General features: G+C 40.0%; 1 protein-coding gene across 1 annotated transcript in view; it reads left to right on the forward strand.

Moving 5' to 3' along the window:
- The window catches only part of LOC111141056 (transient receptor potential cation channel subfamily C member 7), a 166,063-nt gene that overhangs the window by 11,789 nt on the left and 132,607 nt on the right, over positions 1–21,667 (forward strand). Inside the window, exons 2-3 of the mRNA XM_022493385.1 lie at positions 16,998–17,137; positions 17,759–18,536. Of these exons, the coding sequence (XP_022349093.1) occupies positions 16,998–17,137; positions 17,759–18,536 (918 nt within the window). The remainder of the gene's footprint in view (positions 1–16,997; positions 17,138–17,758; positions 18,537–21,667) is intronic.

Genomic DNA, 21,667 nt, shown 5'->3' on the forward strand with positions numbered 1-21,667 from the left:
AATACCTAGAAGTGAAATTTTTGGGTTGTAGGGTATTTTTAACCTCTTGAGGAACCTCCATACTGTTCTCCAGAGTAGCTGTACCAGCTTGCATTCCCACCAACAGTGTAGGAGGGTTTCCCTTTCTCTTCGTCCTCGCCAACATGTGCTGTTTATTAAATTGTTAATTTTAGCCATTCTGACAGGTGTGAGGTGGTATCTCATTGTGGTTTTGATTTGTATTTCCCTGATGCCAAGTGATGTTGAACATTTTTTCATATGTCTGTTGGTCATTTGTATATCTTCTCTGCAGAAATGTCTGTTTATGTTTTCTGCCCATTTCTTGACTGGATTCTTCAGGGGTTTTTTAAGGTATTGAGTTTGACAAGTTCTTTATAGAGCTTGGAAACTAGCCCTTTATCTGATAAGACATTTGAATATCTTCTCCCATTCTGTAGGTTGTCTTTTGGTTTTGTCACCTGTTTCCTTCGCTGTGCAAAAGATTTTGATCTTAATGAGGTCCCAATAGTTCATTTTTGTCTCCCTTGTCTTTGGAGGCATGTTTAGCAAGAAGCTGCTATGGACAAGGTCGAAGAGGTTGCTACCTGTATTCTTCTCTAGGATTTTGATGGATTCCTGTCTCACATATAGGTCTGTCATACGTTTTGAGTTTATCTCTGTGTATGGTGTAAGAACATGGTTCAGTTTCATTCTTCTACATGTCACTGTCCAATTTTCTCACATTGTTTGTTGAAGAGAGTGTGTCTTTTTTCCACTGGATAGTCTTCCCTGCTTTGTCAAAGATTAGCTGATTATACCCAAAGACACCCCCAGACTGAAAGTGAGGGGGTAGAGAACCATTTATCAGGCTGATAGACATCAAAAGAAGGATGGGGTAGCAATCCTTATATCAGACAAATTAGATTTTAAACCAGATGAAGAGGATACTATATCATATTTAAGGGTCTAATCAACAAGAATATCTAAAAATTGTAAATATTTATGCCCCTAACTTAGGAGCAGCCAATTATATAAACCAATTAATAACAAAATTAAAGAAACACATTGATAATAATACAATAATATTAAGGGACTGTAACACCCTACTCACAGCAATGGACAGATCATCTAAGCAGATCAACAATGAAACAAGGACTCTGAATGACACACTGGACCAGATGGACTTCACAGATATTCAGAGTATTCCATCCTGAAGTAACAGAAGTAATAGAATACACATTCTTCTCAAGTGCACATGGAACATTCCCAGAATAGATCACATACTGGGTCACTAATCAGCTCTCAACCAGTACCAGAAGTTGTTTTCAAAAGGTATATAATCCTCCATAGCAAATGGTTAAGACCATACTCCAGAAAGCCAAAGGCCCCCATTATGATGCTTTCACTGAGGCTTAACACAAACTATAAATGACATCTTTTCCCACCAATGATAACCCCTAATACTCTTTGGTCTGCCAGACTGTGTGTCCCCAAAGCAGGTCCACTTGCACTACAGCTTGATCCCAGTGTAGATTTTTTTCCTCTTTGGGCTCCACTCGAAGCTGTCAAATTTCATACTTCCTGTAATACAGGCTGGAGCAGAACCCTGAGCTGTAGAATTTGCTGACTCCAGAATCATAACACATTTGTTTTCTGGTTTTTTTTTACTTGTTTTTCTTTTCCATTTAAAATGCCCAATTTCCTTTTTAAGCTAGATTGTGAAGTGCCACTGAAATTGGCAGTGCTGGCAAAACAGTGTCTGTTACAATAAAATACATCATATATTTAAGTAAATAACCTTAAAAACTATGCCGGGGAACATGAACCCAGTTGACCAAATCTGGAACAATGTTTTCTGTGCAAGTGAGAACAGGCATACCTCTTGTTAAACAGATGTAAAAAGAACCATAGGAACACTACAGGAGAAGTAGCTGGGCTGGGGGTGGAGGTGGGAGTGAACAAGGGCGGAGGCAACGAGGGGAACGGCAAATGAAAAAATACTGACTAAGGTAGCAGTACCCTACTCAGTGCAGAAAAACTGGCTAATGAATAAAAATTAGGCTATGAACTCAGATCAAATCCAGATGACCATGCAGAAGACACAATACATGCTACTTAGTTTTAGAAATAACACACACATTTCTTGGGATAGGAGACAGCAAGACACAATGACTGGTCTTTCACTTAGGAGGTGATGGACAAGCATGTTCTTAATTCCTGGATGCCTAAAAAATTTGACAGCTGTAAAAAAAAAAAAAGGCATAAATCTTCACAGGTTTCATCTCATATCTTCTGGAGTATATGTGTCTTACCAGGACCTCCAGTATGCGGACTACCTCTTGACCACCATTGGGTCCAATCAACATAACATCATCAACAACTTAAATAAATTAATATGATGTCCTACAGTATGCTCAGGCAGTTCAGATCTCTTTATTCTATATTATTACAATAAGTAGGACAGTTAACATAAGTTTTCAAGCAAAACTATCTATTCCTTGTGAACATCTCATCCTCATTTAATTTGCCATAGAAAATAACATATTCTCCAAAATAATTACAACATATCTGAGGCCTATTAATCTACTCCAAAAAGTACAGTGCCTGTGACTGGGGCTAATATTTGCTTCAACTTGCAGGAGTCTACACTTATCACCCTGGGGACATTGGCTTCTGCAAGCATTGCCACTGACCAATTAAACAGAGATACCTAGAGACTATAACCTCTGTATCCTTTAAATCCTAAAGTGTACCATTAATCTTCACTATTTTCCTTCTCCAGGATGTCATACTGTTTTTTACTTTACTTCCTTGGTTGTGTAGGGAGTGTGGGGGAAAGTTTCAAAAGCCTTCCACTTTGCTTACCTTGCTATTATAGTTTTTACCCCATATGACTATGACCCAATGTGGAGTCTGTACCAACTGCCAAGTATGCCAAAGTCACTTAATATCCCGGGACCAGGGAAATGGCCATCAGGTGGGTTCATGGACCCAGTGTACTTCCTGCAAGCTCAGTGTTGGCCAGCATTCCATTTATTACCCAGTCATTCTATGCCACCACTCTAACAAGGGGACCATGATGAAGCACTGAGTCCCTGGATATTAATGTCAATTCAGACCCTGAGTCCAACAGATCTCAAAATGTCTGAGCATTCCCTTTTCCCTAATGAAAAGTTATTTAAGTAAATGACTGCAGGATCCTTTGGAGAAGGGCTAGAGGAACCATTAACACATAAAGAACCTAGATATTCTTTCTCCTAGGAATTTGCCCACCACTTCAATAAGGGCTTCCAGAACTGAAAACTGGATCAGATCCCAAAACTGGACTAGGGATCATGACTTGTCTTATGAAGACTCTATTTTTAAAAGCAGTTTTAGGTTAACAGCAAAACCAAGCAGAAAGTACAGAGAGTTCCCCTATATCCCCTGCCCCTACATATGCGCAGCCTTCCCTACTATCACCATCCTCCACCAGAGTGGGGTATTTGTCACAAATGACGAACCCACACTGACACATTATCACTCAAAGTCCACAGCTTATATAAGGGTTCACTCTTGGTGTTGACATTCTATGGATTTTGACAAATTTATAATGACATGTATCCACCATTATAATATCATTAAGAAGAGCTTTACTGCCCTAAAAATCTTCTGTGCTCTGCCTATTCATCTCTCCCTCTCTGCCAACCCTTGGCAATCACTGACCCTTTTATTGTCTTCATAGTTTTGTCTTTTCAAAAATGTCATATAGTTAGAATCGTACAGTATGCAGCCCTTTCAGAAAGCCTTCTTGGACTAAGTAATACGCATTTAGGATCATGACTTTTTATTGAAGTACAACACTCACAGCCTGCTAGTTATCCTTTCTTGATTTTTCTATAGCCACAAACTGAATAATACCTTAGTCTGTTACCCAACTACTTCTTCCTTTGAGATGATATTTTCTAATAACCATTTCCATTACTCTGTAGGTTAGAGACTGCCCCATCATTCTTGCTGGTCATGACAATGCTACAACAGACTGGTTTAGGATGTTTAAGTACCACCATCTGGCCTCCATCATTTCAGGGTTCTATTATATGCCCACTGCAGTCTGAACCAAGCCCTGTAACAGATTGTGCTACTGCCAGCCCTGGCCTACAAAAAAGACCTACATTGTAAACTGTGGTAATACTGGTGTTCTTCTAACCAGTGTATTTCTTATGCCTTTGGTAAAAGGTGTGTCCTCTAGGTCCCATGAACCTAACTGGCTCATGGGCCTTCCAGCCAAAAATATTCATTCCAGCACCCCCACATCTGCAAGCTCTTTATTTTTTAAAAAAATTTTTATTTAAATTCAATTTAATTCACATATACTGTATTATTAGTTTTGGAGGTAGAATTCAATGATTCATCAGTTGCATTCAACACCAGTGCTCATTACTTCAAGTGCCCTCCTTAATGTCCATCACCCAGTTACCCCATCCCCACACCCATGTCCCCTTCAGCAACCCTCAGGTTGTTTCCTAGAGTTCATCGTCAATAAACTCTTCAATATGCAAATTTTATTTAAGGCCCCCTTGATCAAGCATTCTTAGAATTCAGGCCCACACTTATTCCCCTGACTCCTTCCAGCAAATGTTGGCTGTTTCTTGTAGCTCCTTTGGAGCACTGTCCCTTTCCTACCTTATCAGACTCAGAACATCCTCTGCTCTATTACGGGTCTCAGATATTAATGTCAGTTCACAGCCCATGTACAACCTAACTTAGTTATAGGCCTTTGGCAGTAGGAAGGTGGTATGGGTCCTGAGACAGACACACAATTCTACATGGATGAGAGGTCTTTATAAAGCCTTCCAGTGTGAGATTAACTCTTGATAGAGATAAATGGACCATGTCTGCAGGTTCAAAGGTTCAAAGGTATATAATAAGTCAAAATCTTGAGAGACATCCATGTAGATGTCCTCATCCCATCAGAACCTTGGACTTTCCCAACCAAAGTACTTGGCATAATAGACTTACTTTGGTTGGGTATTTAGTCATCGCTGAATTCAATCCTCTGAATATTAATTCCTAGGTTTAGACCTTGACCTTCTCTATCTTCCCCCTAGACTTTATAAGAGCTTCTTTATATGCAACCAAGAGGTCCTCTGGCTTTTACACCTGGAACCTTAGCTACTCATTATCATTCTTTGGGTATCAGTGGCATTTAATAATAGCAATTCAATACCACTATGCTTAACATTATTATTTCTCCTCAAAGTTTCAAATGAATATCATACATGCTAATGTATTCTCTTCCACCAGTATAAATTCCCAGTTCAATACAGGTAAAAGTTTAGGAACTTGACCATCATCTTGTTCCAGGAGCTGTCTATGCTCCACATATGACCAGTGATGGGATCTGCATGGCCATCTAGATAGTGATCCAGCCTTATCTTATCACCTATTTTCTCAAACCACACCTATACCAATTAATGCAGATTGAATTTCCTGGAAGCAGAAACTAAGACAGAATTGGAGGTGAAAGAGAACTTACTAATGATCAACATTTATTAAAGGAAGAGAGAGGAAGCAGGATTGGACAGAGGAAGAAATCAAACTTTGATAACTGGGCCAGTGTGTCAATGAGCTCTGCAGTAAGTGTTCCTTATAAGAGTGTCCCTAAAATGGCTAAATTGTTCCCACCAGGATCAGTCACCAGATAAAGGATGCCCAAGAAATGGTGTGATGTCAGGTAAGATGGCTCTCTGTAGCTGAGGCAAACCCCAAAGGATATGAAATCTGGGGTCTGTCAGGGACTGTCACCTCTGTGCAAGTCCTTCCCTGAAAGGGAATCACCATGTATAAATAATTATCTATGTCATTACTTTCTGCTTGCTTTTTAAAGAAAAGTTTAATAGGTTACTAGCCAATTATAGTGGATATAAGTCCTTTAAAGACACAACCACTGAAATCTACAAGTTTACAGCCCAAAAAAGATCAAAAATTTTCCATAAAATGAACAGCATTAAATTAGCATTATTCTTATCATCACTTTGAGACACAATGCCATGTCAAGTCACTCCTCACCTGTTGAATTAAGACACAATTTTTCATGACCTGAGAACAGTGTAGAGTACAAGATTTTTATCAGATCTGTGTTCACTCTGGAGAAGTTTTGCAGTGACACCTCCGTCAACCAAGATAAGGTAGATCACCTATTCTTTTTGAGTATGAGTTTAACATGGTGGCTTCTGGCAATTTCAACCGGATTTCTTTTTCCTATGGGACTTATTTATATCACTTTTTTTTTACATCATTTTCTTAAATCACTACGTCTGAAACTAATGATGCACTATATATTGGGTAATTAGATTTAAATTAAAGAAAAGTATATGAAGAAGTCGGACTACTATACTGCTACTTCTATTTGGAGAAAAAGCCAGGTCTGTCCAATAACCAAAGTAGCATGGGGTTCAGTCACTTGAAGTAGACTTTCACACTCATAGCTGCAGTTTCTAAAACAAATTACTCTTCCAGTAGACAAGAGCAGTGTTTCCTCACAGTGTGGTTTATGAACTTCCTGCAACAGAATGACCACAAGTTCTTTAGAAAAAAATGCAAATTCCCTAGGGAAGGACAAAAAAATATATTTTTATATTTTCATATTTTTAATATATTTTATATTTTTCATATATCAATTTTATATATTTTCATATGTTTTTATATTTTATATTTTCAACAGGCTGGTTAGGTGACAATAGAGCACACAAAGTCTGAGAACCACAGATCAATAGCGTGTTCACTGTTAAGTCACAGAGTGAGCTGTTAAGCACTAATGGAAACTGATGTATACTGAGCTCTGACTATGCCTGGCATTGCTGTAAGCACTTCATGTGAGTTGTCTCATTTTATCCTCACTGTAACTCCACACATGAGAGATTGTTATTACTTACACTTTACAGGTGATAAAACTGAGGGACTGGAAGATTTGAACTTTAAATATAAGAAGTTTGACTAGAATGGTATGAACTCTACTGTGAGCCAAGGAGAAAACAAAGCTCAAGACCTTACACAGGAAACTTAGGCCTCTATAGTCTTCTGAAATTTCACCATTGATAAGACCTATTATTTCTGTATTTTACATACTGAAAATATTTTGACATGTATGTAACATTTTTTTAGATTAGAAGTATTAACCCATTGAATGAAAGTTGTATACAATAACTTCTAGAAGTTATAAAGCTCTCAAATAATGTGGATAATGAAGGATGGATTCCTCACAAATGTCATCTTAACCAATCACTTTTGAAGAGCTATCTAGCCCAATTCTGACCTGTTTCAGTTAATATATCTATAAAATAATTAGCTCATTTCCTCTATATATATAACTGTTGCACTGTCATTGTCACACTTCTTAAAATATGACTTGTTTTCTAAGGAGCTCATGATGAGTGGAAACAAGAACACAGTTCATGTCAGAATTTCATGAAAATATTCTTTTTGCTATTTATTAAAACAATATAATAAGACTTCATCTCTAGGGGCGCCTGGGTGGCTTAGTGGGTTAAGCCTCTGCCTTCTGCTCAGGTCATGATCTCAGGGTCCTGGGATTGAGCCCCACATCTGATCTCTGCCCAGCAAGGAGCCTGCTTCCCCCTCCCCCTCTGCCTGCCTCTCTGCCTACTTGTGATCTCTCTCTCTCTCTCTCTCTCTGTCAAATAAATAAATAAAATCTTTAAAAAAAAAAAAAGCCTTCATCTCTAGCATTATACTAAAAGCCACAACTCAGTATCCTTAAGAAAGTATTTTATAATTAAGAATCTCTTATTCTATACTGCTTCACTAATCATGATGATGAGGATTCCAATCAAAAGAATATTTCCAGTGTCACAGCTAACCTGCTAACTTCGTGGCTGTGTAAGACACTTTTGTTGGCTTCACATATTCAGCTCTACACTTCAATGTGATATTAATGTGATAAATAGCTCTTAATTCATTAATATTCTATTCAAATGAGTTCAATGCATCCATTCCTGATTCTGATTAAAAATAAAATTCCCTTGTTCTTCAAGACTTAAATTTTTAAAAGAAAAAGTATTAATTTTAAGAGAATTTCATTTTAAAAAGGTATTTTAGCCAATAAACCACAATCATTTACATTGGAAATCTTGGGTAGAGGCTTACAGGAATAAAATTAGTTTGTTGTCAAGCATTTTAGAGAGTTGAAACTAGATAATTTAACTTCTCTAAGTAAAGAAAGGAAGAAAACACAAACTTGTTATGTACCTCTTATATGCTAACTGACTCTTCTGGGAGCTTTTTATATGTTATTTCAGCTAATTATCACCATGCATTTGGAAAAAGGTATTACTGGCCCCCATAATATTACCTACCATTTACATATAAGGAGACAGAGGTTCAATGAGGTTCAGTATTATGCCCAAAATCACACAGTCAATAAATGAATGAAGATTCCAGGGTCTTCCCCCACATACCATGTCACTTCCAGAGAAAAATGGTAGTGGCAGATTAATAAACTAATGCAATCTGATTTGCATATAAACACAGAATGGCATTGTGAAAAGTACATTATATTATAAACCAATTCTTTAGACCTAAGTATTAGATTTATACACAGACACAATCTCTACAGACTGTGAGTTGTTAATCCATGAGTTGGTTTCAAAGAATAAGCATTCTGATTTATTGTTCAGTGACAGAGGTAGATCCTGGGAGTAATCCTCTTTTTTTGCACACAGGCAATATTTCAATTAAGAAGGTTTCTCTCTCATGAGGCCATCAAAATACTTTAGTGTGTAAGAATCACAGGCCATTTCTTAACAAGGCAATTGGTGAGAGTGGGGATTGTGGGGGAAATGGATTTCTGCATTAGGAATTTCCTTACAAAAAATGGAAAGTTACAAATGAAAACTAATTCTTTTAAAGTCCTGTTATTAACATCAGACTTGATCTATACCACTGACTTCTTCCTGATCTTAGACAATGTTAAAAGGTCATGAAACAAAAGGGCAAAGTTAGAGGAGATGCATCATTCATAGAAGACAAAGTGGGGTGTGACCTTAAAGCTTATTAAAAACAAAAACAAAAACAAAAACAAAACTACTTCTGACATTCTTCAAATTCTTCTGGTTTTAGTTTTCTTTTCAACTCCCTCCCTGTGTAACCACTCACAGACACAACAGGTAGGAGATCAATTCACTCCTCATTTTTCATTTATTTAAACAGATGAATATTCTGCCTCAGGAGCCAGAACCTGCTCCCTTACATAATTGAGGTGTGTGCATGCCTCTGTGTGTGTGTGTGTGTGTGTGTGTGTGTGTGGGGTGCACTGTTCTGGGATGTGAGAGGGGGCAGGTAGAAATCCTGAGGCTCTATGGTGGAAGGCAGAGTCGACACCTCCCTTTCAAAGCTACTGTCTGGGAGAAGGGGTGGGAACTATACCAACCCATCAGCACGCCACATGTCAGTCTCACACACAGATCCTTCTCCGTCATGTTCCCTGGGAAATTTCCCCCAGATTAGGAAAAGAACCGTAAGGCAAGTCTGCCTCGGAAGGCGAGTTTTTACCATTGCAGCACAAAGGACAGAGAAGCGCGCTTTCACATCTTCGCAACTCCACTCACTTGACCAGCTCTACACTTCAGCACCACGGAGAGCAGCGTCTCCTCAGCTACCACCCATGGGGAGCCAGATTCCCGGGACTCAACACCGGATTCCGGTCATCTAGAGAGGAGGGACCAGCCTGCTTATTTCTCCCTCAATGTAAGCAACTATGATGATTCTTTCATACTGATTTTTCCAACAGAGGTTGTTTTCTTGCTGAAATAGGGAATTAAACTTTTATTTATTAGCTCTTTTCCTCCTGTGCATTGCTTGGATTTTTAGATGTAAATCTGGATCTGAAATCTTTCTTATTCGTTGGGTTGGCAGAGGAATTTTTCTTTTTTTTTTACTTTTCCTTGGAAGTCTAAGTTAAAATCCATTTAAAATAGACAACTCATCCTGGTAACCCAGTCTCTTTTTGTGCTAGAGTGCAGTTTTTTTTCTTTTATTCCTGGAAGAGAGTATATGTCTTGTCTGTTCTCCTCCTACTTCACTACTGACAGCTTTTTAATTTGACATTTTTGTGACTATTTATCTTAACATAAATATGGGGATACGAAGAGGAAGGCTGTTTTCTGATAAGTAGCCACCATGAAAGAACTACAGGTGGGAAGAAAGAGGCTGTTGCTTTTTCTTTCCTTTTATTTGTGGAAAATATGTCCTTTAGATGTCCATTTTGACATAATGAATATGCTCCTAATAAAAGAGATGTAATCTGGGCAGGGCTTTGACACAAGCTTTGAAACTCTTAACACAGAATCTCCTTCTATACATGTGAAGTTGTAAATTCACTTAAGTGTGATTGAATAGACTTAATCAAGATGCTGTTGCCATTAATTGTAATTTAACAGCTTAATGAATTCAGGGTAGATTTGAAAGAGGCAATAATGATTGACCCTGTCTGGTGGCACTCAGTGAATTTTTGCCTCAGAATGCCACCTGCTGGTGGGTCCTGTTTCTGAACCACTGGACACACATCAGATTTATGAATGAATACACATTAAATCCAGAATATTCATTATGAATATGATATAAATTCACTCTCTAAGATTTTTTAAACAATGGCATTGGCTTAATTATTTAACAACTTACCAAGGTTCTACGTCACAATTACATTGCATAAAAATTTCCAAAAACACTTGCTCCTAAGCTTAGGGGCATACAGATTAGCTAACTCCTTCTGGCAGTAATTAACCCAGAAAAAATGAGAACTATGTGGAGCCTCACTGAGGCTAATTTCAGATACATGTGGTATCCTGGATGAGAGCTGCCAGGATTTCTTGTTCAAGGAAAGGCAATCAACATTCTCCCCAGATAAATATTCAGCATGTTACTTTATTCAGCATTGTCATTTCACAATTTAAGAGCCTCTCTTATTTTCTCAGTAGTAGGTGATCATTTCAGGCTTTCCTGTTACGAAAGTTAACAGTTAAAAGGTTACACATATATAATTTACACCAAGACAAATCTTTGGGGGAAAAAATATATAACTGTAAGAACTTGTCATTTCAGTTCTATCTGGAGATATACATAGTGAGACATTCAGGTTCATAACTCCTCGGTTCCAAATAAGACGAATAATAAGGATTAAAAAGAAAGAATAAATAAAAGAAGCACATACAAAGCACTAGTTATTTTTGTATGGCTAATATATAAGGTATTTTGAAAATATAGAGAATAACCTCTAAATGATGTCATTTGTTGAAAAATAAGTTGTTGATAAAATCATATATTAGCATTCAGGAATCTAGATAATATTTTCTTTTTTTTAAGATTTTATTTATTTATTTGATAGACAGAGATTACAAGTAGGCAGAGAGGCAGTCAGAGAGAGGAGGAAGCAGGCTCCCTGCTGAGCAGAGAGCCTGATGTGGGGCTCGATCCCAGGACCCTGGAATCATGACCTGAGCTGAAGCCAGAGGCTTTAACCCACTGAGCCACCCAGGTACCCCTAGATAATATTTTCAATCCAAGATGTAATGGAAAAAATATAACACATTATTGTATTTGGAAAGCAGATCTCAAGCAGAATTGTTTGGAAAGTATATCTCAATATAATGTATTATAATGAGTAGCAAAAGGATATTTTTGCTATTCTCATAGGACCTGAATGGTAAGGTATATGAACTCATGTATATTCACGGGATAACCACGTGGATACTTTCCTTTTATTCTAGATGCATGTGTTGTACAAGCAAATCATTGCCACTAACTTAGGTAAGAACTTGAATGCTACAGATCCATAATTATTATGATTATATTAAACTAAGAGAGTTAATAGTATCCAATGTTACTAGCACACTTACTAGGCACTGTAACTCATAGGTACTATCTCACCTCAGCTTCAACAGAATAAGGAAGATGATACTTAAAAATTAATTGGATGCCTCTGGAAAATTTTTCAGAAGTATCCTGAAGAAGTGGAAATGCCCCAGGCACCCAAGGGACTTAATATACTCTCTGATATTAATGGTCTCCTTTAGCAACTTATGGACCATTATTTATAGTGGAGCTGGAAAATTAATTTGGCCTTGGAACTCATGCCTTATTTTAAAAGTTATCAGCACAAACAGGAAATAATAATTACAGGTTCATATGGCTCCGATATTTGTAAACATTAACACCTCCCGTTTTATTGGTCTTCTTTAATGACCAACCCAAATTCAGGTATTTAAGAACTGATTACATTATTTGACCATGCACCAAGAGTATGGGGCGCCAGATACATATGCCATATAAACAAGTAATTCCCCTGCCCTCAAGAATCCTGCACTCTAATGAAAAAAATTTACAGTCTAAAGAAATTTAGAAAAAATGGAGGAAGAAAAGGATGGCATTGACATACCAGCCCAAAGCATTGGCTTTGAAACCAAACAGATGAGACCCCTAATAGTGGATCTATCACTAACAAGTTATGTAGCTTTAACAAAAGTGGTTAACTTCTCTCAGCCTCATTTTATCACCTGTTAAATAGGAATGACAACAGCACCAGCAACATGTAGTAAGTAGTTTATGAGAATTTAAAATATTAATATATGTAAAGTATTCAGCACAGTGCCTGCAATGTGGTTAATGTGTACTAAATGTTAATCATTACGATTAGTCACTGAGGAAAACTGATAAGTTTATCATATGATTTGTGTGAATTAAAACAATAATTCATATAAAGCACTTATCAGGGTGTCTGGCACATGGCAAATGTGTAATATATGTTAGTTATCACTATTATACAGTCATTTAGAAAAATAGCTAAGCTGAGCTGACTGTATCAGTGGAGAGTAAAACATAAGCCAATTTATAGTCATTTACTTAAGTGTACTGGTATGTAACATTTTGATCATTACTGTCATGGACATTTGCATAATGCTCACAGTATCCAGGACATGTCATATACATTACTGCATTTTCACTGTGATTGAGATGCAGGGAGGATGGATTTTACTATTCTCTTATTTTGGTAAGAGAACTGAGATTTAGGAGAAGATTCTAAATCACTTGAATATTTCATCGCTATTGCTCTGGACTAAAACTCAGACTGTGTACACTTGGGAGAGAATGCACAGACCAGAGCTGGGTCTTCCTAGGTAACTAGACTAACTCCTGGATTTTGTTCAGTTCGACGTTCAGTTGTGGAATGTTACAGACTGAATTAGTTTCAGGCTTGGGTGATTTCCACAGAGACCTATGGTGCATGGAGCAATTTTATGAAAAAGACAACAAGTGTCTCCAAAAAGACATTTTGATTAAGTGTCCTTTTCTTCATCAGTAATTAATCACAATCCCTGTCTCCAAAATGCTTAATGGTCATGCTTATTTGCAGCTGGATTTAGGATGCAGAATTTATACTTTTCATGGAACACTGACATCTGGCTTTCTTCAGACTGGCTGATGCATCTGTAAAAGCAGTTTGATAAAAATAGCAACCAAGGGATCAAGAGGGAGTTTAATAATCAGTCCTCCTCTCAAATATGGTTTTGTTTCCACTGAAACCCTTCTTCTCAATGACATCAAATGTCAATGTATGCATTATGAAAGATGAAAAACACAGTACCTTAATGGAGATGTTTGATGAGTCTGATCACTCATTATCTCAATAATATATGCAAATAAAAAGGCATTTGCATTCAAAGCTCATTTTTAAGAAAAATATTAGAGTAAGGGCAATCAAATACTAATTGGATTTTAAGGAGACTCATTTTGCTTGTTATTGGTCCTTAAACTGGGACAATATCCCCACACTCCAGCAGAGCAACACAGCCAATTCATGAGTGTGAGTTGTGGCCATCAGCTATTGTGAGCCAAATGACTTTATCTTTTTGACATATCACCTTTTGTGGATTCTTCCCAATCCATCTGAAATGTATGGCTAAAGCCTAACTCTTCATAATGTCAAGATTATTAGTAAGGCTAAGTATATTTGCAAGCTTAAAGATGCTGAAATTAGGCAGCCAGGGAAAGGTTGGTAAAAAAGTACAAATTTTTAGCCATAAGATGAAGATCTAGCGTACAACACAGTGACTATAATGGTTGACAACACTGTATTACATAAACAGAATTTTCTAAGAGAGAACTTAATGTTCTCACCAAATACATACATGTGAGGTGATGAATGTGTTAATTAACTAGATGGTGGGATCCCTTCCATGACGCATGCTTACATCAAATCACCGCAATGCATATTTTAAATATTTCAGAATTTTGTCAATCATACCTTAACAAAGCTGAAAAAATAAATGCTTAAAAAGCTTGATTAGAGGGGTATCAGGATAAGCGGGGGTCAGAGTAAATAAGAAGCCCCCAGTGAGGTAAAAAGGCCCCCACCAATATCTGAAGGAATTCACGTGACTCCACAGTCTGCTGTAAAGTGCTTTGTGAAAGTGACCTCACAGCACAGGATGCCCCAGTATACCCTAGGATGTATACATGACTTGAGGGCCCAGAAGGTTTCATCAAGGCCAAATTCTCCTAGGGAAAGAGCAGAACTGACAATTCTGTAAGCATCCGAATGTATCTCAAAGCTGAGATTTTAAAAGCTGGGAGAGAATGGCTTGTTTGTTTCTTACTACATCTAGGTGTCTGCTTTCAAGGTCATTCAGAAAAATGCATGTCAAATGGGGAGGACATTTGACATTCTGACAAATACTAGGCACACACATGTACTTTTTCCTTGATAAAACATAATTATTATAGAAACATCAAGATTTATATGACACTCCACTCTTGTGCAGAAATTATTTGCCCTAAGGTTTAGTGTTTCTGCTTCGCTTAAAAAATAAGAATGCTAACACCTTGCTTTTATGTTTGTTCATTGTCTAATGAGGGAAATTATCAAACAATGTTTTAACATCCCTTAAGTTTTTAAGCTGCAATGTCTATGACATTCATACAGATTCTGAATTTGGATTGGGTACTTGCATGTTCCTGGTGAAATGTTCTCTGCTCTGACTTGGTTCAGTAGTTACTATATTTCCTTTGAATTAATATCTCCATGGATGGTTGCTATGTATTAGTTGTATGCCCTTGACCTTGGAGTCTGACCTATTCTCCCTTTTGAGCAGACCTCTAATGGAAAAGTGACATAGAAACAAGCTGAAGCCCGGGCTCCTTCTAGGACAGCTGCCATCTCATTTCTGACACACCACTCAGGTGCTCCTGAGTGGAAACTACCTTTTCTCAGGTTGAGTCGTAATGGCTAAATCCAGAGTGGTGCTCCAGAGAGGGGTGTCAGCCTCATCATAGGACACACTAAGTAATTCTATCAGAAAGACTATTAGTCTTCTGTGGGCTCAATTCGCCCTCTGCGTGTGTGTACCCAGGTGACAGACTTTGAAACTGACATCATAACATCCTCTGAAACAAGGCTCTTTGGGGATATAAATAAGGTGACTGCTTAGCTTTCAACTCAGTCTCTTTCTTCCCTCTGAAAAACCTGTAATAAAATGCCTGCACCCTATTTGTTACGTCCCTCTACTATAGAGGTCTCTAGTGGATTCCCAATCTACAGTCTGCTTTGGCATCAATAAGCAGCCTCTCTCCCTGGGAAGACGGCATTGTTGAGAGAAATGGGCTCAGAGAAGCTCATGGACTTAAATCCTGAGAACCTTTTCCCCAGAAATCTTTTATCCAAATGCACTTTAGAAAAGTGGATGGCAGTTCGGATCTCTTCCTAAAGGAGCGTAGAGCTCTCTGCTAGAATTTATCACCCACGGTTACATTTTGACGGAGTTACCTGTAATTATTCCTTCTAATTTTCTGCAGATGAAGAAGTCATTCTGTTGAAGAGTTCAGCAGCTTCCCCCCAAAAGTGTGGGCCTCGGCCCTAGGCAAGATTAGAGCATAAGCTCTGAGCTCCAAGTCTTTTGGCTTATGCCAGACAGGGCCCCCTAAAGGAGCTAAAACTATAAAGGTTTGAGCAGGTTAAAGGGTAAAACAAGCAGAAAACCAAATAGAGCCCAGAATTTTAAAGATCACAAGATTGCCACTTTTTTTGAAATCTCAAAGCACTAGATTTAGTTTAAAGTCCTTCTTCTGGGATTACTTTTATTTTTTTATAAATGGCTTAAGTAAAATAAGGAGTATTTTTAAGGCATGGAGATACGACCAATAAAAAAAAAGACTACTGGAAACCCAGAAAATAGTTCAAAAATAAATCCCCAAGTACTTACTCTTTAGAATATATACTGTCTTTAAAAAAAAAAAAAAGAATATATACTGTCTTATCGAAATGTATGCCATTCTAATTTAATGTGAGTAGGGGTAGACTAGAAAGAAAAAAAAGAATAGAAAATATGGGTAGGGCCAACTAGAGAATCAGCTGTTCAACTCTGTAGAGATTTAGGGAACAAGTGGTCAGAACTCTATATTATAATGAAAGCATCCCTGAGCCAGGGATCCATTCGAAGTCTCACTGCTAGCTAGAGATGGGGTGCCTGACTCAGTCCCAAATGACACAATACCTTTTATTTTCTCTAGTCTGACCTTTTCAAAACCCTGGCAAACTAAAGACTAGGTTACTTACCCAAAGTTACCAAGGTGGCCAAAGGTGGAAGAGGAACTCCTACTCTAAGCCATCTGACTTCAAAGCCTGTCTCTCAGTCCTACTTGTGTCAGCAATATAACCTGTAATAGGATCGATGCCAGAATTGCACAAGTAATATAGGTGAAATTATTAACTTCTCAGTATTGTGCCTGGCAGAGAATAGGTGCTTAATAGATGCTTAACCATTATTACCAAGTATTAGTATTAACCTCTACCTGCCACAATAGCAAAGAACAAGTGAAAAATAAACCCAGCATCTAAACTAACTTGCTCTTCCACCCATACAAAAATCTAGGTTTGAGCTGAGGAAGCTAGGGCTGAATTTCCTCAGTGGTCATCAGTAAGTGGCAATGTGTCCAGGCCTACTTCCTGCCACACCTTGCCCTTTCAGCGATGCTCAGGCTTCACAGGAACCAGAAAGCAAGCACGGTCCCCAAACAGGTTCCCCATACAGGACAGCCACCGGGGACAGCACCAGATGTGGAAACAGAGGCGCGTGGCCACACCTGTTGTTGTGGGAGGGCTGTCACAGTGAGGGAGCTCAAGGGGACAATGCACCCGAAGCAAAGAGAGCAGTATCTGCAGTGGCCAGGTCTGCAGCAGAGCTCTGGGGGAACTGGGTGTGCCAACAGGCAGGAGGATACCAACACGCTTTTCTAATACATGTCACCTCACTTAACCCTCTGATGGACCCTACGGCAAAAAATTACCCACATTGTACAGGTAAATTCACAGAGAAGCAAGGTATCAAAGCCCAGAGAAATTAAGTGAGGTGCTGAACTTGGCACATACCAAGAGAAAACTCATAGTCATTGGCCTGTTTGGACTGCATTCCTACCCCACACGCTCCCTATCTCCCATTACCCTCCGCCTGAAGCCACATTTCAGTCTGTCACCATTTCTCCACCCGAGGCGCACAGATGCTGGATAGCCTAATCAATATCCCTCTATATGAATAGGAATAGTTCAGGTTCACTAACCGGTCTTCATCTCAGCGAGCAGAGAATGGTTTCTAGTAAGATTTCATAATTTCTCCTACGATCCTGCTCATGAGATTCTTTTTCACCTTGACAAATTGGGTCTGCTCTGCCCCTGGACACTCCACAGGCCCCTGGGAGAGTAACTGAGCATCTCTGCCTTGTACCCCCATAGGTTGGGGAGCGGTACCTTCAAAAACATGCAGCGCCGGCACACAACACTGAGGGAAAAGGGCCGCCGCCAGGCCATCCGGGGTCCCGCCTACATGTTCAACGAGAAGGGCACCAGCCTGACGCCCGAGGAGGAGCGCTTCCTGGACTCGGCGGAGTATGGCAACATCCCTGTGGTCAGGAAAATGCTGGAGGAGTCCAAGACCCTCAACTTCAACTGCGTGGACTACATGGGGCAAAACGCGCTGCAGCTGGCCGTGGGCAACGAACATCTGGAGGTCACAGAGCTGCTGCTCAAGAAGGAGAACCTGGCGCGGGTGGGGGACGCGCTGCTGCTAGCCATCAGCAAGGGCTATGTGCGCATCGTGGAGGCCATCCTCAACCACCCGGCCTTCGCGCAGGGCCAGCGACTGACCCTCAGCCCACTGGAGCAGGAGCTGCGCGACGATGACTTCTACGCCTACGATGAGGACGGCACGCGCTTCTCCCACGACATCACACCCATCATCCTGGCAGCTCACTGCCAGGAGTATGAGATCGTGCACATCCTCCTGCTCAAGGGTGCCCGCATTGAGCGGCCACACGACTACTTCTGCAAGTGCAATGAGTGCACCGAGAAGCAGCGGAAGGACTCGTTCAGCCACTCGCGCTCCCGCATGAATGCCTACAAGGGACTGGCCAGTGCTGCCTACTTGTCTCTGTCCAGTGAAGACCCTGTCCTCACCGCGCTGGAGCTAAGCAACGAATTGGCCAGACTAGCCAACATTGAGACTGAATTCAAGGTAACTCTCCCACTCACCACTCTGCAGACAGAGGGCTCTTCCAGGTGTGTCCATTAGTCAAATGGGTTGTCTTCTGGTCTAACCCAAGGTGAGGGCCTTGGGGTCTCACCGGCCCATGGGAGGAAGGGGATTTCCTCAATCTTGCCAGATGTAGGCCTAAAGGAAAAGCAGTCCATTAGATGAAATATTTGAAACCACCTAAATGTGAACAAGAGGTGACTTAAGCACAAATCTACACAGTAAAAGACAAGCAGCACATAGGCAGGATGGTGTTGTGGTTTGGAGGTAAGCGCCTCACTGGGCTCTGCCCCACGGAGCTCAGTAGTGTCTAGGACACCTGTGAATTTTTCCTAGCCCAGGTCTGGGATTTCTTGATTGTCTCACCTGAATGGTTTTGATATATCTTATCCAGCTCTCTATCCTGTCCTGGGCTGTGTTGATCCTAGATCCAGTCTCCTACCCAATGCTAGAAAGGCTTGCTGGAAGCCTTTCTCGGTTTAGCAAGCTATTACTATTGTTCTGCCAGGGGACTAAGGGAAAGGTAAATGAAAATGAAACAAAATTGTTCTTGTGTCATTGGGCTTCTTACCTCTGCAGATGGGCCCAGTGCAAAAACCCTATAATTCCACCCCCTGAGAACACCCAGATGACCAGGCTAGCGTGGGGAATGGAGACCCATCTCCAAAGTCCACCATTCAATAGTGGAGTGATCCTGTGCTTTAACTATCAACTGACACTATTTAAAGGAGGAGGTGTTTAAAAACAACCATTAATATGGGTACCATTATTATCCTCCTTTTCGATGAGGGCACAGAGGTAAAGAGATATCATATAGCTAAGAAGTAGTGAAACCACTAGGCACTCAGAGCCCAGAGCCAACTCTTAGCCATTCTGGGAAAACTGTTCATGCACTGGGCTGCTCAGGGTTCATTGGTCTTTATCTGAATGATGAAGGTATGGAATACCCCCACTGCAGAAGGTGCATCTGGAAGGGCAGAAACTACAACCAGCCTCAGCATTTCTCATCCTGCTATTCAACCAGAGCCTAGGATTCCTGGGAGCATACAAAAATGTGTCACATGCAAGGCTGACAACGGAGCTGGGAAAAGATGTTAACTACAGGAGAGAAGTTAATTGTCCTAATAAGATGTTAGGGACACAATTAGGTGGCCAAGGATGGCTACTGATTCAGCCGAAGGAGGCCATGAACTATGGTGTTCAGGGAGATCTCAAAGGAGGAAACAGAATGGGGCTGGGTCTTGCTGAGGCAGAGGAATTGGATCAGTGGGAAGAGAGAGGTGGGCATTTGGAGGAGGCAAATGAAGGTAAGGTCCAGAATGGCCCAGAGCAGGCAAGGGACTGCCAAGAAGCTGCATAGGACTAGAACAAAGGCTTCCTGTAGGGGCACGCAGGAGGAATGCTGCAGAGACGGTTCAGGGGCAGATCTCAGGGGGCTCTGTGTGTCAGGCTGAGCACTGTGGAAGCTATCCTGTAGGACATGGAGAGCCACTGAGATAGTGATGAGATTTGTGATTTGTGATTGTGATGAAAATGATAAAAGCTAGAGTGTTGGAAATTTACTTCACTGGTAGGTCAGCTGAATTAGAGGATTTGGCGTGTGAGGCACTGGGACACAAGGAGAGACAATTTAGATATGCATGCATGAGACCATGGAAGCCTCTCCAAAGGAATGGATCGCCCACAGCCACAGACAGAAGGGACAAGCTCACCAAAAGCTGTGGGGCACTACAAGTGTGAATAGATGAAGAATCCTGGAATTAACTAATATTATTCCATCTGTTCCCCTTATCTTGGACCCATCTACTGAACTGGAACAACTTCCCCAATCCTGCATTGTTCATAGCCTCATCTAAAAATATTGGTGGATGTAGATGAGGAGATTACCCAAACAGGCCCCCAAAGAATGTAGCTATTGCCTGTTCTTTCCTTGTCTCTGTATAATAAACTCCATCAACCAGCAATAAGGTCAATGAAGCCCCAAGGAATGTTGGTAGAATTTTGTTTGTTCCCTCAGCTTCAGACTGAATCTTCACAGGCCATGTAAAAGTGGCTAATCCAGTATATTTAGCAATTTCTGGCCCAAGAGTGGGGGGGGGGTTCCAGAAAAAAAAAAAAAAATTTTTTTTTTTTTTTTTTCTGGATTCAGTTTTCTGGATAATCGCCCACTTGCCCAATTGCCCAATTCTCTACAATCTGGGAACAGTCCAGCCTTCCTGAAAAAACGATGCTAGACTAACATGTGGAATAATATCTGAGCCATTTGTTTCCTTTACTAAAACCAAAAGTCTGGCATATTTTAGTATATATAATATCTAAAGCTGGAAGTTTGTGGAAAGCATGATATTTTGATTTAAAAAGTAAATTATGGCAATTAGAGACAATTAAGAGCACTCCTAACATGATGACAAATGTGTTCTACAATGCACTGCCTTACTCAGAATAAGAGCTAGCATAAATACATTTGCTGGCTATTAACATCCCCTAGTTACCTTTGTTTGAAATAATGTCTTTCACACTGTCGACAAATGGCGCATTATAAATTAACACAAGCGTTCCTTTAGAACTTTATTACTTATTCAACTATCCTTGTATGTGCATTCCTGACATTATAAATCTTCTCAGAGAAGAAAGCAGCTTAGCAAAAGACAAGTCAATTTGTAATAAAAGAATGAAGAGCAAGTGTGTGTTCTAAAATGCACTCTTTAGGAGTCTGCCCTACTTTAAAGGAACTGTGGGCTGCTGACTGTAGCCACATGTATGTGGGTGACCCATGACATCAGCTGTATAAAAAAGAGATCTGGTCCTGACTGGAGGTGTCCTATGTCATCCTCTAGATCCTCTAAGACACTCGCCCTGGGGACGGCTGCTCCTGACTAGAAAAGCTCACACAGGGAAACCTAGATTCAGTGGCCCAGTCTACTGTTTTTGAGTCACTGTAATTTATCACCAGAATAGAGTCTAGTCATTAGCAAGATCTACAGCCAATGTCCAGGTCTCCAGTAAATTATGGCTGAAGTCAGATGCCTGCCAGCAAGCCAGTATTTTTGGTTTAGAAATGATGCATCTCCTCAAAGATTTCTCTTATGCCTCTCTCATCTTCTTGGGTCTAA

This window comes from Enhydra lutris, unplaced genomic scaffold, assembly GCF_002288905.1.
Source record: "Enhydra lutris kenyoni isolate GAN:26980312 unplaced genomic scaffold, ASM228890v2 scaffoldscaffold5, whole genome shotgun sequence".
Taxonomy (NCBI): domain Eukaryota; kingdom Metazoa; phylum Chordata; class Mammalia; order Carnivora; family Mustelidae; genus Enhydra; species Enhydra lutris.